This window comes from Cuculus canorus, chromosome 1 (assembly GCF_017976375.1).
Source record: "Cuculus canorus isolate bCucCan1 chromosome 1, bCucCan1.pri, whole genome shotgun sequence".
Classification (NCBI taxonomy): Eukaryota; Metazoa; Chordata; class Aves; order Cuculiformes; family Cuculidae; genus Cuculus; species Cuculus canorus.
Window position 1 is genome coordinate 114,877,586 of NC_071401.1, and position 27,149 is coordinate 114,904,734.

Below are 27,149 nucleotides of genomic sequence, written 5' to 3' on the forward strand. Positions count from 1 at the left end.
GACATGGGTACTCTCTAAGAAAACAGAAGTTTGGGATAGCTTAGAGAATTTCTTAAAATGCCAGCTCATGAAACTGGAAGACCAGCTGATGTCTCTATTTCCACCTAAATATAATGGCTGAAAGGAACCTACTTGGTTTCACAAATTGAATACATAACCTCCACTTCTTAAATGAGAAAGTACTTTTCTTTTTATGAAATTAAATCCCCCAACAACTTTGGAACCCAAATCACTTTTTGTCCCCTTGGTTTCTTTTCAAATTTTTATTGCAATTGTGAATCCAAATTCCCAGAGTTTAGAGTTCAAACGGTTTGCTCTTTAACAGTGAATACTGTTATGCTGACCTATTACATGATGATGAATGTATTTTAAAAATGTAAAGAATAAATCTGTAATACATTAGGAAATTTGTCTGGAAACAGTGATCTTTATTTTCTAAACTCTACCAGATTTCCTGTGTTTTATTTTAATTGCATGTGCTAATTAAGCACATGCATTCCTCTTCTTAAGGCACCGGAGTTGTTCCTTCCTTCCCCTAGAGCGCAGCTTCTTAGTGAAGAGTATATATTTTTATCATTTTTTCCAGACTGAAGCACAGAGTACTCTTTGTCAATGTTCAGTAAAAGAAAAACATTTGAATAAAAATGTTGTACCTACTGATCTTTTTCCATATCTTATTTTTTTTTAAGAAGTACAGCAGTCAGGAACTATGTTCATGATTGCTGTGACAGTCACCAGAGCAAAGGGATCAGATAAAATTTCTAAATGGTGCTCTCTCTCTCTACTTCCTTAGAATCCAAGCAGCATCATATTCCTGTGAATTATGGTGCTAATACATGATACCGAGAGAGATTTAGTAAGAATTTTGCTATCATTAAGGACCTGGGGTCAGAGTTTCGTCCCTTGAAGCTTCTCCATAAAATAGCTGTTGATTTTTCTGTCCTGATATCACCTGAGTCCATTCTGCATTAGTTGCTCCTGATCCAGCTTTCATTTATCCTGTCACTTTTTTTCCACTTAGGATGGGGAGATGGGGAAGCCTTTTGTTTGTTTTTTTTTTTAAGATAAAGTGGTTTCTGTGTTGTATGAGTCCCAGAAAGACAATGATGTCACCTCAATAATTCATAAAGAGCTACAGTAGCATTAGAAACTGATTTTAAAAGGCATCTAATACATTTACAAGAATCACTGCAAATTAATTAATAATAATAATAATAGAAACAATAGAAGAGGAAGAATTATAGGTTAATTGCCATCTTGTCGTCTCCTCAGTGAAGGCTACCACAGCTATTTTTGATCTTTTTTCTCTTATTAGTTGTTATCAGTAGAAACCTCTTTTGTCCCTGTATGCATAATGACTGATGGCAGACAGATTTCTACATATGTATTGTTTTGTCACTTAAGAAAACAGATATAAGACATAGAACAATCATAAGCCACTAATTTACATGTTTATTACTGTGTATTCAGAGTTGCATATTTTCACACACTAGCACACAGAGAAGCTTATAAGCAAATTAAAACAGAAAAAGTCCTAATAAGGTAGCACTGAGCCTGCCTGAAAATATGATAAGAAGATGCAAATAGAAACTGTATGGAAAAAATCATTTATAGCAATGCCTTTACAATAAATGCAGAAATAACAAATAAACTGGTTTTGCCTGCATTGTAACCAGGCATCCATCTAAGACGGGACCCTTGAAAAAGCACCAGTTTTTCCAAAGTGTGTGCTCTTCGTTTGTTCAGTCTCACCACCAGCTGGATAAAGATAAGCCCATTAAATACTCTTTGGATCATGTCTGGTATATAAAAATAGCTATCCTTCACTAGTCAGATCAAAAGTACTTCTGGTCCACTTTCCCATCTCTGGCAAGAGCCAGGACCATGTGCCTTGGGAACAGATACACTTGAGTCATTCTCTCTACTTCCAGCAGCCTTTGGCCACTCAAATAACAAGTTCAATAAATGGGTTTAGCAGACTTTCCCTCCATGAAATTGTCTAATGAAAGTGTCTAATATATTTTTAAACTGATATTTACTTTTAGCCTCCATACTACCTTGTGGTAAGCAGTTCCACAGTATAATTACGCACATATTCTTTTGGGGTTTTTTTAAAGAAAAATGAGTAAGACTTTTTCAAACCATTTAGCAGGAATACCTCAAAGAATTCCAACAAGTCTGTCTTGAGGTTTAAGGGAAATAAGACTTTTCTATTCAGTGACCTATGATTTTCACAGTTAAGATCCTTGCCTGTCACCAGAGCAAAGGGATCAGATAAAAATTCTAAATGGTATTGTCTTCCTATGTCCTTAAAGTCAAAGCAGCATCATATTTCTGTGCATTGCAGAGACTGATGGTGCTAATATATAACACTGATAGAGACTTAGTAAGAATTTTGCTATGAGGAAAAAGCCGGCGTCAGAGTTTACTCCCTCAAAGCTCCTCCATAAAATAGCTGCTGATTTCTCTGTCCTGATATTGTTGTCCTTATTGCCTGCAATTTTTTATGTTTCAAATGCTTCATTATATTTTCCACTATATTTCATAGTATCATGCATAGAAAACTTCAAAACTTCTTATATATACAGTTTATCAGAGCCTTGAATGTCTTTACTTTATAAGCTGTGTTAGTAGTCTTGAGTCACTTCCATCACATATGAAGGTCTAAGTGCAGGTGCCGTCTGGTACAGTGCTGAGAGGCTCCAGGTGACCTGGTGTTTTTTTCCAGTTGTGTTCAGAGGAAACTAAGCACATGGAATATATTTGATACAGGCACTACTCAGGCATCGGGTTTGTATACAACTGGTGGTGCTGGATCTAAGTCTTTCGAATTAAATTCTGGTTTTCACCGTGACATGTAAATTCAGCTGCTTCCTTCCAGGTCTCACATTTTTATGGAAGGTTTTCCTTTTTTTTTTTTAATTTGGTAATCCTTTCTTGATATGCTTTACTTTCTCAAAGTTCTGTCAGTCTATGTGTTTCTTTTCTGGCTTCTTTCCCTCTCCTTTATAATATATTACTTCAAACACGCAATGCCAAATCTTCACTACTTCTGCGTTCTCCCACCTTCTTTCTGGACTTCATTGTAAGGTCATACATGTGAAGCAATATAATCCCCAACTAACCTAGATGTAGAGATACAATAAGGCTGAGAATATTGTGCTTTAACTAGAGAAGTATCTTTTCCTCAGCGTGAAAGTGAGGGTAGTATTAAATTGCTAAAAAGAACAGTGTTGCCAGCCATCAAATCTGTGTATACGTCATTATTACAATCCCTCAGTAAAGCTATCCTAACAGAAACATGGCCTACAAGAACTCCTTTAAAAGCAGTTTCTTCTCCTACTTGCACTTAATTCTGGTTTATGTATTTTCATTTTATTCTGGATTATTACACTGCTTCTTCAAGTCTTCTGGGTGTTCTTTATTTCCTTTTTAATTATGATCTTTGCTGATAACCATGTTGTGTTTGTTCATAGGCTTATTTTATCAAATGCTACAGTGTAAAATTTAAGGTTTTTTTCAGATTCCGTAAATAGATAATTTGAAACAGCTTGATGATTATCTTGAAGAATTACTTAAATAAAATTTGCCTGGCATTTTAACCTTTTCTTCTATGACGACAATCACAGCAGAGTTGGGAGGCTCTTCTATGCCATATGAAAGAAATATGCATGTTTTCAAGGACTGAGAAGGTTTAGTCTTTGATACTCACATTTATGCATCTTTCAGAAGCACATTTGAAAATGAAAATGTACAAAAACTTATCATAGACTGCCGTATTTACAAAAAAAAATAATTGTCTATGGCTTCTGAAACCTATGGTTGAAATCTTTGATTTTTTTTTTTCCTTTAAATACTGCAGTTATTTCTGAAAAAAAAACTCAGTGAAACATTTGAGTTTTAAAATACTTCTTCTTTTGGTTGAACAAGAAATTTGGTAGGTATGCACTTGTAAAATTCGGTGTCAGCATTTCCAACTACAAGCTAATGAAAATTTAGATTTGATGAACAAAGATAAAAGACCGAAGATCAGAACTTGGAGGTGGCTTTCTTTTGCTTGCTGTTCTTGTTCCTGTCAGAGCCCAACTTGTTGCAGTTCTGTCAGCTTTTGCAGTGAAGGCTTGTACCTGTTTCTGAGAAATATCTTGTGATTCTGTTCTTATGTGATTAGTGTGTTCCAGCTCTTTATTTGCCTAAGGAATTAAACGGAGTTCAAAATACTGGATGACTACAAGAACCTGCTGTTGCCTTCTGCAGTGGGAACAGTCAGCCCGGGTTCAGTTACACCATCCTTACTGTGCACAGCTCTCGAATGCAGAACCACTCATCCCTTTTGTCACCTGAAAACCAAGTTTTGTGATGTTTTGCTACAACAGTAGCATTCAGTTTCGTTGCAATTTTGAGATCATATTTGTCTCTCATGGCTGTTGATACCAGTTTTGCCACTGAAACAACCTGAACCTTTACCGAGAGGAAAATTCAGCTCATGCAGCTGTACAGCACTCCAGAGGCAGCTGATTGCATTCTGCTCTGCAGAGTGAAGTAGAAATGCTGCTTGGGTAGTGCTAAGCTTTCCTTTTGTGAGATATCACCAGAGTACCTTTGGTGAGACACCACCTTTACGGCAGGCATAAGTGTCATAATTGTTAGGTTCTACCAGTTAAATCTCTAACTATTGCATACCATAGCATTTGCTGTAAGGCTTAAAATACTGTAAGAATGTAAACTGCTGTGTACCCACTGTACAGTACAGACATTATGACACAACAAGTTTCCACAAAGAATTTGAATCAGCAGAAGAACTGGTCCTGCACCTCTTCTACTGCTGGACTCGCTTTCCAATCCTGCTTAATCTATTCTCTTTTATCATCCAATGCTTGTGAGACCAGGCAAAGCTAAATTTAAATACTGTTGTCTAAAGCTAACTATATTTATTAGTATTCAACTGTATCACAAGCTTTTGCCTGGATCTGTTCTTACAGTTGTTTCCAACTGCAACCACAAATACTTATGCTGGCCTAAGGGAATGGAAAGCATGGGATTGAATAAGAAGAGGCAGTGAGGGAGCAGATTTTAGGACAACATTTGCTTAAGCAAGACTCAGATGCTTGTAGAACTGCTGTCTAAAGACAATGGCAAGGTTTTTTGTGCTTAGCGTGTAGCTACTTTCAGTTTTTTTCAGGTTATCCAAGTCAAATCACGTTGCAGTTTTGGTCTATAAAGTAAGACTTGGACAACGGTATATAGAGAAGCAATAAAAATGAAAATTCAGTTGCTATAAGGCAGTTGCACAAAAGGTATCCAGATATTAAATTAGGGCTGAAGGTTCAGTTAAAATCTTGTGAATTATTAAAACAAATGTTTAGAAAATACTCTCAAAATCCCTGTATGTCGCTTATTCAATATCATCTAGTTTACATAGCTTTAGGACCACAGATGCCAAAATGAGATGAGGATCAGCATGATCAGTCCTCATGCCCTGCTGAGGCTCTGCAAACTGACTGTGCACAAAGACAGTAATCAGCTGATAAAACCATGATGCACTAAACTGGGTGCTAGTAATCTTGCTAGGGTGCTATATTTACTTAGTCTATATTTGTAGTGATCTGTAAGAGGTTTAAAGTAGCTCTCAAAGGCAGACGTGGTGTTTGAATGACCACTTTGAGGAAGCAAGAATCAACAGTTGGATGAATAGATTCTGAAAAAGGTTACCTGGTATGTTTGATGCTATGGGTGCTGCTGGTTCAGCGGATGACATTAATGCTATGGAAATTCACCACTGGTACACAAAATTTATGAAGGAGTGTCCATCTGGACAACTTTGTCTGCATGAATTTAAACACGTACTGGACCTACATGGACTTACTCCAGAAGCTAACAACTACGTTGAACAAGTATTTCACACATTTGACATGAATAAGGTAAGAGTTCGTTCTTAACTTGCTCCTTTCTTATGGCTGTATCATTTAATGCATTCAGTGGCATGTCTCAGAGGGATGGCAATACTGACTAGTCAGAGGTAATGGAAGTGACTCAGAGGCAATTCTGTAAAAATTACAGGCAAATAAACACAAGTGACAGGCAAAAGTTTTGAATGCTCTGTTCCCAGTACATTTTGCCATTTTGAAAATTGCATATGGTCATTCTGACACAAGTTGAATAGTTTCTCATCTTTGAAACCCAGATTTTTATTATTTTTTCAGTGTGTGTTAATAACTGGAAGTTTCATTTGTACAGCTCTGTCTGGAAAATCTTGTTTAAAGCAGTAAGTGGTTGGTTCCACAGGTTTTAATGGTTTAAGAATATGCTACATAGACACAACATGCTTCCTTCTGCCACTAAATAAAATATTGCTGAATTCATTCTGACCACCTTCTGGTGCTTAGTTGGGTATAAATTGATCCCTCTTTTCCAAAGAGACATCTGTCTAGTTTTGATCCATCATCCCAATTTACTGTTTAACATACTGGGTCATCCCAAAGATATCCAGCGGCTGTTACCTGCATTGCTGTCTCATGTTCTTCCAACCTGGTGCTCATACAGGTTCCTTCTAGCCATGAGACCCACCCAGAAGACTGTGCCTTGTTATTTTCCCCTTAAGCTATAACAAGACTTTCTATTTAAAGCAGACAACGAAGTCAAGAGTCATCTGTAATTCCTACAAAAGTGTTTTGCCCTTGACTGAAATAAAGTTTAGGCTGAACCATCAATAATACATAATCAAAGTCTCCTTCCAGCTAATAGAAATGATGGGCCCATCATGGCATAAAAACTTATTTTAAATAATAAATAAATAAAAAATGCAACTTTAGTGTTGTCTACCCATGTCATTGATCTCAATGAATTTGGAGAAGTAATGAAAAATGTTCTATTACATTACATTAATGACTTTACTGGCAGGTTAAAACTGTTCAAAATTGGAGCCAGAACTACTCCAGACAGTTTCAATTTCTAGAAATGGCCGTTCTGTTCTTTATTATGAAATTAATTATATTTGTTTCAGAAAGTCTGAGAGTATAAGGTACCTTGTATGTGCTTTACATCAACTTTTAATTTCTTGTATGGTGCCCATTTGACTAAGAATTCCCTAAGTCAGCACCTTCGTTACACCATTTTCTTGTTATGCATGTTGCCACGCACACACACCACCCCCAATTCAGTTTGCTTTTTTGATATTATGTAATGTTTTATTACATAATCTTCAAGTATTATTCCTATAAAATCAGGCTCATCACATGCTCTTTTCTTCCCCCTGACAATTAACAGATGGCTAAATAAACAGGAATTTTATTAAGTCATACCACCTAACTCAAAAATTGTGGTAATTATAGATGCTGAGCAAACTTCTAGTCTGTAAACATGGAATCTGACTGGCAGAAATTGCCAACTTACTGCATTCTTTTCAATTAATAAATTGATGCATTATGTTCTCCAGTAGAGCCTTATCAACACTAACTTTCTCAGATAACACGCACAGACAATGTCTGAGCTCATCTAAGAGCTTTTTCAGTTTAATTTTAACATGTACTGCAAAAAGCCCTTGACAGTTTGGTGCTCTTGAAAAATACTTGGAAGTATTTCCAAAGTATATTTTAGACAAATATATTCAAAGCAACTGTTGACTCGAGGCCATTTCAGAAAATTGAGCCTGCAGCTGGTTTTAGTTACCTTACAGAAAACTGCAATATGAAATAAACACTTCCTGAAAATCGCACTGCCGTCGAGATGATAGCATACCATTGCAGGACCAACCACAGGCACAGAGAAGCTGAATATTTGCCATGAGGCAAGTGAGGATGTGAAAAAGGAAGAAGAAAGTACCTTTCAAACAGGTTTGCACCAACAGAAATGCCTAGGAAAACTTGTCACTACTGATGATATTGGCTGATCTATTTGAAAATACCTATTGTACTAAGTAAATGGTGCATCCAATACAGGCAAAGACTGCAGAATAAATTAGATGCAAACTTTCAGGACATGATTGCTTTTTACCACCTTACCGGTTCAGCTTTCACAATTATTTGCAGTCCTTGCAATACCACATACAATCAAAAGTGCAGCATTTTTCTTCACTTGTTTATACTATTTATAGTATCAAGAATGTGCACATAAATGTCGACGTTTGCTTTTTATATACTTTAAGCATGACAATCCAACATGTTACAGTCATGAAGAATACTTTTCTATTGCTAGGTTATTTAAGGTACCTTTCCGCAAGTAAAAAATATTTTGCAGAAGTTACCCTGTATGAGGAAAAGCCTTAGGTGAACCTGAACCCTGGCTAAATTGGGAAAGAACTCCAAAACAAAGAGATGAGAAATTTTTTGGTTGGTTTTTTGGGCTGGTGGTTTTGGGTTTTTAGGTGGTGGGGAGTGTTGCGAGGGTATCTTTTGGTTGGCTTCTTTGTAAAAAGTTACTAATTGCAGGGCTTCCCTCACAGTGCAAATACCTAGGGAGAAGCTTGCTCTGGTTATCTGATGAATGTTAAGACATATGCCTTAAATTTGTCAGGTTATACACACATCAGACTGTGGCTGTTACACAATCCTAGCCATAAATCTCTGATCCCCTTCTCCTGTTTCTCCATAATTTTTAGTCAATTGGAGCATATTTCAATTACATTTCAAAAAGCAGGCATTTCAGCCAATTAGTTCCTAAACTTTTCATAAATTTGGCAGCTTGGTAGCAGGGACACACACAGAATGAATGCCCTACTCATGCAGATTTTCATTTCTATTCATTCTTTAGGCAACAGCTGGCTGGCAAAATAATCAGGCGTTTGTTTCCCTTTGCCTGGTGAGAATAAATGGTGAAGCTGGGGTACCAGAGTGCAGAAATTTAGAGGACAAAAGACACAGTCTGTATAAATATAGGCTTTTGTTTTGCTTGTTTAATTAATGTTTCATGATGGACAGAAAAAGATGTTTCTAAGTTTTATCCATTTGGAAGTCTTCCGCCGATTTTAATGAAATTAAACAACAATTTTCAGTTTTGCAAGATGTTGTAACAATCCCCCATTAGCTATTGTAATCTGAGGCATAGATTCTATTGTATATTTTCTTAATTGAGCTGTTGCAGCAACAGGCCCAGGAAAAGTTATTTAGAAAGCTGGACTGGAATGAGACATTTAGAATAGTCATATACCTGGGATTGTATAGTTTGTTTTGTTTAGCAGCTGGAAAAAATATGAAGAATGTCACATGTGCTCCCAGATAAAAGGCTAGTCAGATTTTCTCCCTGTCCAATCTGTTTGTATAATTTAGTGGTTGGAAGGGCTTAAACACTTAGAGAATTGAATCAAATGGCCCAGAATATTTTACCTGAATGTTTTACTTTTTCCTTTTTAATAATAGAAAAAAAAAATCTATTTTTGATGAAATAGCAACAGTACGAGATTCAGATACAACAAATAGTAACTAGATAAGCTGTAGCTCAGTTTTATTTTACTCTTGCCTTGAATAAAATCTCATGAGAGCCTCACTGACAAGCCTGTGGCAAACCAGTATCTCTTGAGCCACATGCCAGGATTTCATAAGATTCACCTTTGGGATTCACACTACACCTGTTTAGTTTGATACGATGTGTTTATTTATCTGTTGTAATGTATGTTTCCTGTGAAGTCATCCTATGGGGCTTCAGACTGGCTTAGGGGACCAATCTACAGAAGAAGAAGAATGAGCAGTTGGCACACAGCTTGCCAAGAGTAACACATACGGGTTTTTTACAGCTTCGCACCAGCTTTCTCAGTAACAGTATCCTCATACTGTTCTTGATCATTCTGACTGTATTGACACTTCTCTAAGAAAAGCAAGAGTTACGTACAGTATAATCAAAGTGCATTTGTCTTCTGGATTGTGATCTTAATTCAGAAATCCAGCTCAAGACTCATTTCCACACTTAGCAAAGCTGAAGGATCTTAGTTCAAGATGACTCAGCTCTTCTCAAGTTAGATGAACCTTCTCTTCACCCTCCCTTATACATCAGTGGCATAACAATCTGCCCAATATGGTCAGGAGAAACTATTTAACTCTTTCTTAACAGAATACGCAGATATATTTTTTTCTGGAAGAAACTACACATAAGTCAAGTTTCTGAAGGCTTATAATATCTTGCCCACTGCAATGCAATTATATTTTGAAGTTGAAAATTGCAGAGTTACTTTTCTTTTTTCTATTCTGAAGTCTATATCTTTTTCTTTTGTTAAAGGATCAGATTTTGTCTGCTGCTGTGATGGTAAAAGTCACTGCCAGGTCTTTGACATTACTAGATGAAGAAAAGAATTTGGGATCTAATCTCTAGGAGCATGTATTTGGCATTTAGGAAGTCAGATTTCGATCAAGCAGCAGATTTTGGTGTGCTGCAAGCCTCTCCCTGAAACTGAAATTGCTGAAGGTGCCAGCTTCCAGTTTCTATGATACTAAAAGTATCATAAAAAGCTGCACTTTAACTATGCAAATTTCTATCACTGTATTACCTGAAAACCCATCGCTGAGACTATGTGAACAGAATGTGTGTGCTAAATGGATTACGCAAATGAAGAATATGATTACCTTAGTACCTCCCATGTGCTCACTGATATTGTTCCAGAACAAGGACACATTCTTAGTTCTTTTTACCTTAAGATTATATGAAAAGTATTTATCACACGCTTGGTTTAGATGGGATTTTAAGTCAAATTCAAAGTATGTACTTTTAATTGAAGAGTCATGAAGAATGTGCCTTCAGTTTAAAAGTCCCCTTCCTGGATTTTACTGGCTCTGATTTATATTCCTTCTTCAGGTTCTGATGCACAAATTTCAGCAGTTTTTTTAATTAAATAATGTTTCCTGTGAGAGACTATCAGAACACTTGTTTCCAATGTTAACGTTATGATACGATACTGTATGGCAATAGAATCACAGAATGGTTTGGTTTGGAAGGGACCTTAAAGATCATCTAGTTCCAACCCTTCTGCCATATATTCTCTTCCTTCAACTGGATCATCACTTACTGGCATACACCAAAGCCACCATACACATCATTATTATTTTGCAGGATTCTCTCTGTTTTCTAAGGGGCTGAACCCAAAGCCCTCCAAACAAAGTACAGCAGCACCATTTCACAGTTTGGGAAGCATTCACAGTCATCTTAGCAAGAACATTTTTAGTGCAAATCATTGTAAGTTTAGCAACAGCACCAAGACTGCAAACCTGGCATAGGATCTTGCACAACATGAGCACAAATTTCATGTTTTGTATTCCAAAAAGCCCCTACAGAAGCAGGTTGACCCTGGAAACAGGTCAAGGTGTTAAGGTAGCTCTGACCAGAGAAAAGAACCCACCTACGGACAAGCCCCTTTGCATTCAAGAAGATCATGAAGAAAAAAACCCTGGAGTTTCTTTTTTTGCCTAATCCACATCTGCAGGGTTCTTTAAGAGATCAATGGTAATTTTACAGCTCCTGGTTTGTTGGTGAATTCTATCCGGAGGTGATCCAGAGAATATAGGAGCACTGTGCAAAGGCAAACAGTGCGGCATGGATGGAGAGGAAGAGCTATGGGTGCTAAGGAATCAGCTGATGATTTTTCTGCAATCACAAATAGTCGACGAAATTCGTGAGACTACAGAAATTTATGACCCATTGCCCTTCTGGACAACTTACTCTCCATGAGTTTAAGACAATACTGGGTTTATGCAATACGAGCCCCCCGGCAAGCGTGTTGAGCAGGTGTTTCACATCTTTGACATGAATCAGGTAAGAAATTTTCTTGGACTGTTTTCATCATGGGAATGAATGTGTCAGCATGAACAATAGAGAACTTTGGTCTAGTGATATCAAACGAGAAGCATCAGGTAACCAGGACTGGGGTTTTTTCTCATTAATTTCCAGCAGCTGTGCAGCATTGCATAAAATGAGAAAACTGGACTCTTTTCAATGTCATTTAGGTTGTTTAAGAGAAGAGTTTTTTAAAAAATCTGCCAAATAATTTTGATTCCTTGTAGGGGGAGTTGGACAAAAGTCTTAAAACCTCTATGTTCTCCTCTTTCACTAGTGGAAGGTTGTGTGAATATTTCTTTCTTCCCTCTTTTCTTAAAAAAAATATTTTTCCCAGCATTTCAGATCTATTGGGCTGCATTTTTGGATGATTACAATTAATTTAATTTTTTTCTTTAGTTTATTACAACCATTTTTAATCTTATTTGGAAAGTTGGTAAAAGAGTTACTATAGCTAGTGTTACTCCTCTATACACTCCTCAATGAGGTAATTTTTAAAGTTGAGCAGTGGAGGGAAGGTAGACTTGAATTATTGCACAGATCAAAAATCAGAAGACCATGTTACTACTTCTAAAAGATAAATGGAAAGAATCAAGAAATCCAGTAGGAAAAGTACAGTCAAAAACCAGGAATGAGATAAAATAAAATAAGCAGATACCAGCCTTACAGGAGAGAGAGAAAGAAATAGGTGAAATGTAAAACAAAACAAAAAAACACAAGAAGTCAAATTAACAAAACTAAGGCATAAGTATAAAGAGATGGAAACAAATATTCAAAGAGTGGAAGGAGGAAACAGGATCTCATCCGTTCTTCTTACATTACCTTAAACCCTAGTGGAACTGAAATGCAAGCTTTAGAGAAAAAGTGTTGAAAGGACAAAAGACAGCTAAAATCTTAGCAAAATATTCATTTTCCATCAGACACAGAGCTGATACTTGGTCAAAAACAATGTACGGGAAGAAATGTGGTAGTTTGTGTAGCTGCAGTAAGAGGAAGAAGAAGAGGCTGGCAACATCAGCCACAAGTTCCAGTCCCTTGGGGTGTCTCTCCACAGGGCTTGCCTCTGCCACTGGCCCCAAAAAGCAGCTGGGAAGAAATTACTAGACAGAAATACCACTGTGTTCTTTAGCACCCGCAACAAGCGGTTGCTTTGCTAACCAGAGCCACTAGGAGATGCAAGTTGCTCAGTGTCTGGTTGGATGGGAAAGACTTCAGGCACCAAGGAGAACACCTCCAATCAAAACAATGGTACCTAATTAGGGAAGACAGCCTCTCCATTTAATTAAACGTTTACTGATCTCTCTCTCTCTGTTGGCTTGGTTTTCCCTCTTCCAAAATGCTTAACTCAGTGGATTTTATTGCTGGTGGGAAAAGAAGGGGGAAAAAAAAAGAAAGAAGGATGCTTTAATATCCAAAGTTCTTCCATATAGCTGTGCTGTGTAGGCAGATAAAAACAGGAAGCTAGGATTATGGAGTCATTTAAGGATCTATATGTAACATTATTAACTGGAAAAATCCAATTTGTCTAAGCTGAAATCCTTCATGAAAACAGCCTGTCGCATCAAAATGTCTTTGGGATGGGGGTTAATTCAGGGATGTTAATCTTAACACAAAGATTTTAGGGATTTTTGGAGCAAAAATTTATTAAATTACTTTTTATAAATTTAAACTAATCATAGCTATAGATAGTTGAAAATCAAGTAAAAAAAAAAAATTCAAAATTAAGTATTTGAGGAGGGGGGTGGTGTCCCCCTTCCTACCTCAACTATCAGTATGAAAAAGTTTAGGAGTCTCTCTTCTTTTTATTTCTTACAGAAGGAGCCAGGGAATTTCATTGGCTTCTCAGATTTTCCCTGGATAAGAGCACTCTTTCGGTTTATTTCTAAGAAGGCCGCTTAAAAGTAATAGTTTAATAGTCATTACACCGCCTCTCTGTCCTTAATCAGAGGTTGTTGGTCCCACTTGCACTTCCCTGATGCCCACAAGCAAGATGAGGCGCAACCCAAGCTCTTCCGAACCCTGAGTTCAGGAAAATAAGTGAATTTGCAGTATCTACAAAAACAAAGTATACCTGACATATCCTCCTGACCAAGGAGGATGCATCTCTTTGGCAGCTAGAAACTTTGATAAAAATAAAAGCTTCAGGAGTCGGCGCCCATTGTGTTAAGTCTTTAATTGGAAAACATAAAGTCAATATCTCAGAGCACTTCCCATAATCATTAAAATGAAAACAACTGCACTACAAATGTTTCTGTGGGAAGTATAAGACTTATTTCATTATGCATGGCCTGCTGCTTATTTACAGATACCAGAGTGCTGTAGCATGTGTGGCTAACAACACCCACAAAATCACACCTGTAAGTATTTAGTTTAATGGCCAAAAATGCTTAGGCTAGACTGCACATACCTAATATAAGCACAATGCCTTATCTGATCACCAGGACATGTATCATCGCACTATGCTCATAATCTCTATGTCAGGAATAATGAAGCTGTAGCACAAAAAGGAATAGGACATAATGCGCTTCTATAGATGCATTTTAAAATGGCCAGTGCCTTCTGTTTAAAATCCATACACAAACCCAGGGGTTCATTGCTTGCAGAAACATAATAGCAGGCATACAAGGAATGTGATTATGAACTAACAAAGTCATTAGCCACTGCCTGGTCAGTCCTCCCAATGAGAGAATAATTAAGTGATTGTACATATATCTTCACACACTTTGCCATGTATGCCACAGTTAAAAAGCTATAGAAAACAGCAATGATCTCTTCTCCTCCTCCCCATGCTTGAGTTAGCAGGAATTTGGCAAGTGCTCTCATCTCAGTCAGGGAGGTTGGAGGTTGTGTGCTACTGCAAATTCGCCTCATCTTGGAAACAGCTTACTGGTTTATGAAAGAGAGGAAAACAATCCCTAAAAGCAAGCCACTATTCTGATGAAGATACAGGAGGAGAAAAGCAGAATTTAGAAGTTAAACACTCATTCAAATACTTAGAAAAGTGTAGGGTGAGCTCTATGGAGAGAAGATGGGACTTTCAAACCTTCATGGGGTAAATTTTCTAAGTAGGATAGATAGACCATTGCAGCTCTTCCTGGAGGATGAGATAGGCAGTGGCAGATGTCTGTACGCACTCAGCACATCTAGGACCCAGCATCTGAGAGCAGCAGAGTGTAGGAAAGAAATGGAACAGAAGACAAGACAGATGGGACAAAGTCCAGAAGCACAAGCTGAGCCACAGAAGAGAGAGAAATGGCATTTTTCAGGGCAAAGAGTAGCTAGTAATTGCTGAGGAAGGAAAAAGGGAATGGGGCCAGAGTCAGCCAGAGTGGATTACAAAAATCAAGAGGAAAATACAAAAAGTTAATTGGCAAAAATGACATGACTTTTAGATAAAATATCTGCAGATAAGCTTTTAATGTAAATTCCTGTAAAACTTAGCATTTGCAACTTCAAGCACAGGCATTTGTCTTTTTTGTCATACGCTTCAAATAGGTTGCATCAGATTGAATCTATCAGAGTGGAAAGATGTGTGACCTCCTTGTTTCACAACACAGGGATTTATTATCTGCTGTCCCCAGCTAAGTTACTGCTGCTTTCATAATGCTCAAAAAAAAGAGAACGTAATCTTCATTATTTTTTATATCAAGGTAGTTCCTGACCACCCTGCTGTGAATTGATTTTTTTTGAAAAAAAAATTAATAAAAGAGCATCTTATGTTTTCAAATTCTGCTGAAAGACTGCTTCTTTTTCACTTTTAAAGAACTCTGAATGACATCATGCTTTCCAAAATTGATGAGATTTACACTGTTTTCAGAACAGGATTAACAAAACTGATTTTTTTTCTCCTGTTTCCCCACAGAGACAGTTTTGCTTTACCTGCAGTGTGCATTTTCTGTGTGCTCTGTGTTCTTGCAGTTTAGCAACAATCTATCCTTTAACCAGCAATCTTTTATTTTATAGGACTGCCATTTTTAGTGCAACTACATAGTTCAATAGTTGTTTGTTTGTATGTTTTTCTTAAATACTAGAATCTTGTGCAGACCCTAGAAAGGTTGGTATCTCTAATGTAGATCTCGATAGACACTGTAATTTTATCTTCATCTTTAGCATCAGCTCAGCTTGCTACAGACAGCTCATTTGGAATTGCTTCACTGGGCTTCCTGTATACAATCTAGTCCCCATATCCACTGTTTCAGAGTTCTTCAAAACGGCTTTGGTATAGTAATTTCATAACTCCACATTGTTATGAATGTTTCTATTTTTATTTATAAAAGCAGAAATGTTCCACAGCGCTAGGCTTCAGGAGTAGGTGATTTTTGTAGAATTTCTACCATCTCAACAGACACTTTTTCTGTGAGTTTATTAAATGCTGTCAAAGTATGCAGCAGGTTACGAATGTTAGCCTTTTTGTGCTCCATAAAACTCACCTTCCTTTTTCTGTCAGGTGTGACATCAGCTGTTATATATTATTCTGATCCCTTACTAGGATGCTGTGAGACTAAAGGATAAATCAAAGCACTTTTTCCCTCAGGCATTTTTGCTATCTTTAATGGGCATTTTAGTTACTGTTATCAAACTAAAGGGGTCCTGAAAGTAGGTTTTAAATTAAAGTTGGAAATATTTTAAAGTAAGATTCTCTTCTAAGTTTTTTTTTCATCAGAATGTACAAAATCTGACTTCCTTAAGTCCCATCTTTAAGCCACTGCACCAGTATCTCTCATGTGCCTCAGTCACCATTGGTGGACTTCCCTAAGACTTGCTATTTGGAAGCAAGTAGCAGTAGTGCGTTTTGCGGGGAGGAAATGTGAGGGAGGGGAGAGGAATCAGTAGATGTGAGCAACTCCAGGTTCTCTATGCTTAAGTAGGATCCCAGAGAAATCCTTGAGATCTGAGAGAGCTGTCATTTTCCCAGTGAAAGAGATGAAAGAGGAAAGATGACTAGCACTGGGTGAATTACTGATGGACGATTCTTACCTGATAGTATTATGTAGAGTCTGTAGCCTTCCTAAGCCACATCCCTGACGCCCTGTCTTTCTCTGGTGTTTGACACAATGCCTGGTCATTGCTTTAAAACCAGGGCATGATAGCTGAAGAAGAAAATACAGGATTTTTGTCAGACTGTGCATACCCAAGAAGTTTGTCTGCTTATTTCCCTTCATCTCCTTTGTCCTTGCCTCCTTTTCACACTGTTCGAGCTGCAACTCACCTGCAGATGTGATGCCTGAATGAGATGTGTCTCTACTCTCCCCCAGTTTTTGGAATCACACAACAGTTCTAGGGCTCAGAGATCGTTTCTGAGGGAAAGGCAACACACCAACATGCGTGCCTGTGTATTTACCTGCTCTATGTGCTTTGCCCGCTGAATCACTTTTAGCTAAACCGATGGCATGTCTATATCTTCCCATTTAACCTTCAAAAGTTCATGGGCACTTGAGGAGTGTTCAAGCCCTACTCTTATGGCACTTTTGGAAGTATATAATTATAAACTTAACTGTATCCTTGTGAAGAGAACTGTAGCAAAGCCCATTAAGAGTATGGGAGCCTTTCTCAAAAAATTGACCTGATCCTACCAGATATTGATCGCTGTTCAGCTTAAGTTGGGCTGGAGGGAGGTTTTCCATGAAGCAGTCAGCACCTCATAGGATTGTGGTCTCTAACTCTGCTGTGTGATTATAAATGAAAAGGATAAGCGAGTGGGGGGTGTCTTGTTCCTGCATCTCTAGCATCCTATAGTTTTACACTGGTATTTACAGCTCCAAACTTGTCTGTGCTATAGTAATTCTCCTGAGCTGCTCATCTCCTTGCACAGAAGCTGATCAGTACTGAGTATTATTGATAAGTAATCCCTTCCCTAATTTTAGCAATCTTCCAGCAGCTGAAGGGGGCCTCCAAGAGAGCTGGGGAGGGACTGTTTACAAAGGCTTGTAGTGATAGGACTAGAGGCAATGGCTATAAACTGGAGAGGGGAAGATTTAGGCTAGACATAAGGAAGAAATTCTTCACTATGAGAGTGGTGAGGCACTGGCACAGGTTGTTCAGGGAAGTTGTGGATGCCCCATCCCTGGAGGTGTTCAAGGCCAGCTTGGATGGGGCCTTGGGCAACCTGGTGTAGTGGGAGGTGTCCCACTAGATTGGAACTTGATGATCTTTAAGGTCCCTTTCAACCCAAACTATTTAATGATTCTATGATTTACAGAGCAAGAAGGAATTCAGCTTCTGAAAGCTGTAAAATAAAAACAAGGACTACAGCACTGACCAACAGCACAGGAACCTCTATTTAATTTAATTATCAGACCAAGTTGATTCTTATTAAAGGAGATACTGTGAAAGATTCCTTTTCCTCTCAGGTTCTGTCACAAGGTTGGTGGCCAAAACTGTCTGTTTTATCTGGGAACACATGACGAGAGGGGTGGAAACAGGCTGCAATTCTATACAAATACATCATACTCATAAGAAATGCCTTGAGGAGGAGTCAGAAGACTTCTTAGACTCAGAGCCAGAAGACTCTTTAGAATAGCTTAATCCATCTCCAATGGAGAGAATGTAACAACAGGCATTATTACAGCATAAATTGTAGCTACTCCTTACAGTCAATCCAAGATTAGACTTCTATGTGTTCATAACGGCTTACATATAATTCAAAGTCAATGATTTTGAGGATATTCTCATTTTTCTTTTTATAATATGCATGTTTTTTAGACACACAGAGAGTCTGGATTTGCATTAACTATAATTTGAGCATGGCTATCTTCTACTTTAGCTACATTCTGAAATCCCATCTGTTTAGAACTGGGCATTAAAGGTAATCTCACATGAGTACAGATAGCCACTAAACAAAAATAGAAACTTACGCTGTAAGAGGTTTACCATGGCCATTTAAATGCAGTATTTGTCTGAGTTCTGGCCATGAGCAAGAGTCTGAACTTGAGAGAGATAAATGTGAATAGAAAAAAGTACTACTGCGTAGTAACATGGGTGCCGGAGAATCGTTACCAGGTGATGGCTCTATCCTAGAGATGCACCATTATTACAGCAAATTTATGAGAGAATGCCCATCTGGGCAACTTAGTCTGCATGAATTCAAGAAGCTCCTGGGTCTGCAAGGGCTGGATCCACAGGGAGATATATACATTAAACGAGTGTTTGATATCTTTGATCTGAATCAGGTAAACATTCTTTTCTTTATTTCTTTACTCTCGTACTACTGCTTCATTAGTGAGTTATAGCCTGCAGGTTCCTCTGTGCTCTGCTCACAAAACTGCTGTTGTGGACAGGGTTAGGTGAAGAAGTGAGACCGTGTTTTGAGGGCTTTGGGTAGGACTCTTGTTAGGACTTCACAGGGACACTTAAAAAATTTCAAGGAAATGAGATATAATTTTCAGTTCTCTGGTTATTCTTCTGTCTTTTCCTTGTCCTGCACTTGTACATTTATATATGAAAATATTCAAATAGGCTCATAGACAAAGCTAGTAAGTTTTTACAGCAATGTTAGACAAAGAGAAACTGATGATGAAGTGTAGTGTAGATAAACAGGTTTGTCCAAAGTAACATATTGAACTTGTGGCAAAGAGGAAAATGTAACTTGAATCACACACAGTGTCCAAATTATAAGACCAGACAAACTACTGAATGAAGACGTAAAGTAGCTTCCCTAGGCTAACTTATGCTTCCTGCTACTGCAATAACTGTTTGTGATTACAAGTAGCTTTCCATAATGTAGCTGACTCACAGGTAGACAATATATATTTTCCTTAGGTGTACAGGCAAAGACAAAGCCATGGTCATCTGGTATTTGCATGTAGTACCTTTCATGAGGTGAAGACCTTAAACTATGCGGTAGTGGAAGGCAAAAGACATTGGAGACATGACATAACTGACAGACTGGCAGACAAGTGTGGGATGTTTTCTAGGTCTGTTTTGAGTGCTGCCTCATGCTTGTAAGGTTCTGGATCTGGCCACCTTGAGCCTTCCACTCATCGCAATGCTGGAGTGTCCCAGGGCCATTACCTGTCAGCACATGCTCTGAAGATTTGTGAAACCTTCACATTTGTGAGACCTTCAGATTCTGGATTACTGCAAAAGTGAGGAGAGTTAAAAGCAGGTTTCAGAAAGAGCGTTTGCTTACCTTTAGTTGCTGTGGTAGTGGTCAAACACACTTGAAACAAAATGAGAACACACTGCTAACTGTTGCTTCTCTATCTGGTGTTTCAGAGTCGTGTCACCCTACTTTACAGGCTGTCATCACTCTCATATAAGAAGCAGTCAAGCTGCCAGACAGAGAAGCATCTTTTCCCACAAGAAGTAGAAGGCAGATGCTTGGGGTGGGATGGGGGTGGCAGGGAACGACGACACACGGGACACATGACATATTTCTTGTTTAAACATAGAGGTACAACACGTATATTGTGGAGGACAGAGAGGCAGAGGGAGCTGCACCAACACTGTCAGCTGGGGAACATGCTGTCTTTTCTCATGGTTTTCAGGATCACCATCCTGAAATATCTCAGCTGCTTCATCTGTGTTACTGAACTTCCTCTTTCACCAGGAACTTTCTTGCAGTATCTTTCTGAACTTTACCTTATCATTGTGTTCACCCTCAACTTCCTCACAGAAATCAAGATCAATCAGGGCTAAAGGATGATCTTGGTAATGACCAGGAATTCAGTACCACAGAAAAACTGCTTCACCACCCACCATACCGTTAACCAACACACCTTTCAGGAACACATCCTTGGGGGACAGTAGAGTATGGCTGTATAGTCAATACAAGGCAAAGCATTTCCCTCCGCTGTCTTCTGCCATGTCTATATTTTGTAATGTTTGGGGTCACAGATACCAAAACAATGAGGGATAACCTGCTTTATTACAGCAAACTGGGTGGGTTGGAACAGCAGTCCCCCTGCCAGAGAAGGTTATCTGTGTCCAGCACCAGCACTTCACCATCTGATCTCAGCGTAGCACTTCTTACAGTCCCTGGAAGGAGGTACCAATCCACAGAGGTTGAAGAAAGGAAGAAAAAAAACCCACAAAGATGAAATAGAGGAATAGGTTTTAAACCAAGCAGTAACAAGGAATCAAGCTAGAGCACAACAAAGCTCAGAAATCTTTGCTGATAACTGTCCTGTGCAGGTTTGTAAAGTTATGTTAATTATTAAGAGGATCAGTCTTGCTAGAGACAGATGTCAGACAAACAAAACTAAATCTGACATATTTGAGACCAGCAGAGATTTTTGTTCAGAGTAAAAATGAAAAGGAATAATTTAAGTTATAAGACTGATCTTGAGTCCACAACAAATTTATACAGAGCTTTACAGATTTGTTGTATTTTAATTTCTACTCAGTATAACGACCACATTTCTGTTACCATACATCCTTTGTTTCTTATTCTAACATTGTTAACAGCATTCTGTTTTCTTAAGTTTATTTATTTTTTTCTTTTATTACAAAAATAATGACCACTATTTTTAAGGTATGCTTTTAGAAATAACAAGCATCAATCAAATACTTTTCAAGTACATGGATACAATATTTTGTATGTGATTAAGCTGGGAATAAAGTGGCAACAGACCAGACTCTCAGGGCAGGAGAAAGGAATCCTGTTTGTTACTGATGAGGTAAAAAAGGAGGATCTCCTCATTTCATATGCTAACTTTTTGTACTATACCCTTTCTACAGCTTTTTCTCCTCCCCCAGGTTTTGGGCAGAAACATAGGCTTTCATACTGAAAAATGCTTTTAGTTTAAAACAATTGTGTGAAGAGAGGTCATTGGATGGCTTACCAGGAGTATCACACAGTGGACTCTGAAATGGCAGCTATGATTGTATCAATAAGGGGTCGTTATCCTTCCATGACATTATGTAGAACATTTGGGCACTGAGCAATATTAAACAGTTGATAATCTTTCATTCTCACGCCACTGAAGTTAATGGATACAAGTGGGTATATGCATAACGTATGAATTCAGAAACAATTTGGTCATTTGAGTTTTTGCTTATACTCAGTTTCTTTCAGTACTATAGAAAATTCTTAGGTTTGTAGATCAAAACTTTATTTCCTTTCCTATTTTATTCTCATCTGCTTGTTGCTTTTTAATACAGGGACCATCATCCCAGTGAGTGGTGAAGTATACAACACTTCTTGATAGAAATTATTTCCTTTCTCTTAATAATGCCCTTTATATAGAAAAGCTGTTTAGCTAAACAGCTAGCGAAGTTGAAACCTCCCTCATGCTCTCCCCAACTGACTTTTACAGACATGTGACCTGATTTTTCCCTTATTTAATTTTTTGTGGCCAGGCAATACTATAGATACAGAGAGGGGCTTTTACAGTTTAAAATTGTTACAATTTCTATCTCTGGGGCTTATATATAAATGCATAACATTTGGGGATCATTTTACAGTTTACCTAAGTCTAAGGGAACTCATTCTGGAAAACTTAAATCTTTTAATAAGGTCTTCTACCGTCACTATATTTTTCTTATTTAGGCTTCTGGTTTCTCACAAATAGGAATCTGCTCAGAAAGCTGTGCTAAATTGTTGGGCCTGAGATTAATTACAATTCCAATTATAGCAACCTAATGCTCCTTGACTTAACATGCGGTCATCTACGCTTGGAGGTATTATATCATAGAATAAGATGATAAAACACTCTTAAAAGATGCATAGACTTTCTCCTCTGTGTTTCATGTATACCTGGTTTAAAATCTCTATCTGGTAAGGTGTGGAATACTAACCCCATAGGATGCCAATGGGACTTGGGGAAGAGGGGCACGTAATTAAAGTCATGAATGGCATTTCACCTCCTTGTTAGCCATCTTAGGATTTAGGATCTTACTGTTTAGGATCCTACTTAGGATTTCCAATTTTAAAAAAACAACTTGCATGTAAACATCAGTTAAAAATGAATTACGGCAATGTGGTAGGGTTTTTTTTTTGATGATTTGTGATAGATCAAAAGCCTAGTCAAAGCTTTTATCGCTCAAGTCATCCATACAAATACCAACAGGAATTCAGTTGCAAACCACACCTCATCATTCCCTGGATTTCTTTAGGTTGAAGCTAACAGAGTTGTTCAGCTCCCCACTCATGGAAATGACTTTGGTCAGTGGACATACAACATGAAGGAGTACATTTTCACAGCACATAGACTGAGGTTACCTCTGGTCTCGGCAGCAGGCAGATCATGTAAGGTCATAGCATTGCATTAACATACTGTGCCAAAAGGATAATGATACCCTGGCTTATCTTGCAAGTTTATATGTGGCAGAGCATAGTACTCTACAGGTATTCACATTTCTGGCTCAAAAGAGTGCACCTGTTCAATGTATAAAAGCTGTTTCCAGACAGCTATTGCAGATTAATGATGCAGACTATGTCCCAAAAGCCTTCTTCTCTGGAACACACTAAATAAATCCTAATCATTTCTGGTATCTCTTGTGCAGATCACTAGTTGTTTTGTCCTTAAATGACCTGTTGGAACAGGTCCAGAGGAGGGCTACAAGGATGATCAGAGGGCTGGAGCACCTTCCATGCGAGGGCAGGCTGAGAGAGTTGGGGTTGTTCAGCCTGGAAAAGAGAAGGCTCCGAGGAGACCGTATAGCAACCTTCCAGTAGCTGAAGGGGGCCTAAAAGAATGTTTTTTTACAAAGGCAGGTAGTGACAGGACTGGGGCAATGGATATAAACTGGGGAGGGGCAGATTTAGACTAGACATAAGGATGAATTCCTTCATGATGAGAGTGGTGAGGCACTGGCACAGGTTGCCCAGGGAAGCTGTGGCTGCCCCATCCCTGGAGGTGTTCAAGGCCAGGTTGGATGGGGCCTTGGGCAGCCTGATCTGGTGGGAGGTGTCCCTGCCCATGGCAGGGGGGTTGGAACTAGTTGATCTGTAAGGTCCCTCCCAACCCAAACTATTTTATGATTCTATGATCCTATGACCCTATACACCAATTATGCAGGTGTCTTTAATTTTTCCATGTTTCTTAAAAACAAGGCTTCTATTTCAAGACTTTTCATCCTTTCCTTGACCTCTGTGGGAAGCCTGGCTAATAATTACAAAAGTAAACATATAAATAAACGGTAGTTTATGTAGTGAAAAATAAAGACGCTGAACATTCAGAACTGTAATTGTAAAATTAACTTTCCTTGAGATTATCATGAGGAGTGCAGGAGGTAGCGTTTAAACAAACATTTTATTGATGACTCATACATTAATACTTGTAAGGATTATTTATACAATGCTATTGGCAATTTAATAAATGGTGCATTCATCTTTTGCCACAGCTTTCCAATGAAAGCCTTCAAAAATAATGTTTTCATTAAAATACCAGTGGAACAGGGTTAATTTTTTAAAAGATTCCTTTATTATATCATTTTAGGGGAAAATGATCTCAGTCTTCTGGACTCTTAAGCTATTTGTAATACAAAAATGAAAAAGCTGCAACTACAGACAAGTAAGCTGAATTCCTCCTGCTTTTTTTATTCCCTCTGCATCTCAGTCTACACATAACTGTCATGTAGTCTGAGTTTATGCAGCCTACTGGTGAATTTTAGAGTGGAAACAGTTATGTTTATCTAAAATACTTCAGTACTTGCCAAGTGTATTGATGTATACTTGTTTTCCTGTGGGAATATGTATCATATTTCAGAGAGATTATATCCTTTAAAATGAGGTTACACCAATGTTAAAGCAGAGCGCATATCTAGAAAAAAAAATGTCTGGTGTACCCATAATATATTGGAAGTGTTAGTTGCTTTTGAACAGAACTAAGGGAACCTTCTACGGTCAGCATTACTACTATTTAAGACTTAGTCTAAAAAATATTTTCTGTAAATCAGAAACCCAAATCATCGTCATCCACTGCCACTGGCTTGCAGATGGGTTTTGCCACTGCTAAAAGTAAAAATTGAACACCGTAAGAATTGATTGATTTGATTCTTATGACCTGTGAAGGATAAAATTTGCATGGCCATTTAACATGTGGAGCAATGTACTGAAAATGGGATACTGCTATTGTAGTTCTCTTATTGCTTATTTTGGCATCTATTGAAACTAGCTACAGGAATAAGTGTCTGTTGCTTTGTAAGAAAATTGGATTTTAAAGGGTACGATATACTGTGAAGACTAAAGAAGATTAACAGGTATGTGGCACTGAAGGAAAATTATGCAAGTTCACGGATCTTCCACTAACATTTTATAAAGCATTGCATAGTGCTCAACAGAGAACAGTATTTTCTGCTGCAGTTCTTATGCAGAGAAGAAGTAGGTAGATGTAGAAAAATGGAGACTTCACAGCAAAGAGGTTAAGAAATCTTTAGATAAGGAGCCACTAACTGTCATCTTTAGTCATCTTTCTAGTTTGCGCTTTTTTCATTTAAAATTTAAAATAGTTCTGTGATAAACTAGAATCCATCTGACATCATTATGCAGATTAGAGCTATGAAAAAGATTTTAAAAGGAATCCATTTTAAAATCTAAAGAAGAAAGTCAAAATGGGCTGTTTGATGTAGAACAGATAAGAAGAAATGCAAAAATCTGTTACTTCAATAGAACTTTGTTGTGTGTCAAAATGACCACATAGCAATGTAAGCTAGATTTCAAGCTACTTTTTTTTTCCTGAAAATAAGAGTTTCCTTTCCCTCTTCGCACTTTGCACAAAGCCAACAAGTGTTGGGAGGCAGATCATCATTCCTTTTTCCCTCATCCTGACTCCTCCTCCACTATCTCGCTGTGTCTTTATAGTTCTGATTTACAGTGGACTTTTCATCATTTGATTCTGTGTTCTGGCTATAAATAGATATTACCTATGTAGAGATATTACCTCTCTGATTATAGGGATATGAATGGGATTAGCCAAGCATATTTGCTCATGTATTGTAGTAGAAGGAAATATGAATCATTGGGCTATGATATTCTCTATGAAAGCAGCGGTTGCACCTCATATTCCAAGGAAAGCATGTGAATGTTCACAGAAAGATGTAATATTTTTCAGAGATGTTTTGATGATTAATGTAACTTCTTCTTCATTTGACTTTCAGTTGTTTTCTCCCTCTACTTTTTCCCTCTTAAGAATTACGGAAGACAGAGGGAAGTTACTGCCATCACTATGAGGCAATTAGTTGCTAGAGATTCTACTGAATACATTATTTTGTTAAAGTTTGACATGACCCAGCTATGTTATGCAATGCTTACCCACCACTATGCAATAGCTGCCTTCCATTATTATTCAAGGTATGAAGATCTCTTAAAAGATGAAATAAAATGACTGCTAGTAAGCAACACTTCACCCGCTACCTGGAACCTAAATATTGTTTCCACCTCTTGCAGGATTAATTGTAATAGCTCAGGGTATCTTTGCTAGCTCTACTTTCCTGAAAAAATTGACATTCAGTTGGGCTTCCTTTCTCACGTGGTCTTGTTCTGATGCATCTTCAGGACTGGGAATAGCTACAGTGATGTGAATCATCAGGCTGTCTAAGAAGCTGCCTAGACTGTTTGCTGCATCCTTACATGTTTGCAGGCATTTCCTAAGTTGACAAGACAGAATTGGGTGCAATAGTTAATAGTTATTCAAAGTAGGGTGAGAGAAGATTATTATAGAAATATTTTCCCAAACATTCCTGAACAGCTTTCCTGAACAACTTTCCTGTTCTGGATCCTAAGTCTGCAAATAATTGTACAAACATAAGCTCAGCTGCATATATAGTTTTAGGAGTGCTTTCAGATTCAAATGACTCTCTGGAAAAGTTCACTTTTCTTAGCTTAGTCTAACCAGCCAGCTTAACCAAGGCAGTAACATTGCAGCAGCAATATCTGCATTACACACTACACTATGGGGCCAAGAGCCATATAGGCTGGTATTTTTGTTGACAAGACACACTACCTCTTATGCTATTCCTTTTCTGATTCTTGTGTTGGCCCAGCACATGTGGATATCACTACCACTTTGCTCGGAGAAGTCTAACTCTTGCTTTTTCTGGTTTTGAACACTTCTTCACTCTCCACAAAAGGAAATACTTAGAAAATTTATTTTCTTTTCATAAATCAAAGGTATCACTTTGTAGAGTCAGCAATAAAAGCCTGTCTGTCAAAAAAATTAATCAAGGGCTAGAAGAAAATAAGAATCAAAATATGTCTTAGCCAGAAAGAATTCTTCTGTCAGAAGTAACAAATATCTACAGCTCTTACTCCCCAAAATATTCAGGCTTTTTTTGAGTTCCCATGTACATGCACAATTCCTTTTTTCTGTTGGTTTCAGACACAATCCAACACAAGCAACAAAAACAATGACGCCAAACAATTTGCTTCTCCTTAATCTGAAGTAATGTTGCATAAAATTATTTCAAATGTAAAGCAACTAGTCTGATTACTATAATTAAGGAGAAGATTAAAT

The 27,149-nt window shown here is 37.8% G+C and overlaps 1 protein-coding gene across 6 annotated transcripts in view; it reads left to right on the plus strand.

The window, feature by feature from the left end:
• GUCA1C (guanylate cyclase activator 1C) overlaps positions 1-27,149 on the plus strand; it is a 147,888-nt gene that overhangs the window by 102,638 nt on the left and 18,101 nt on the right. The window contains exon 1 of one of the 6 annotated variants that reach the window (XM_009557154.2): positions 5,631-5,921. The exons of 4 other annotated variants lie outside the window; for them this stretch is intronic. In XM_009557154.2, coding sequence (XP_009555449.1) covers positions 5,718-5,921 — 204 coding nt within the window. In that variant the 5' untranslated portion in view covers positions 5,631-5,717. Of the gene's footprint in view, positions 1-5,630; positions 5,922-18,664; positions 18,924-27,149 lie in introns of those variants that run through there. One more of the 6 variants, XM_009557155.2, reaches the window with a different exon arrangement.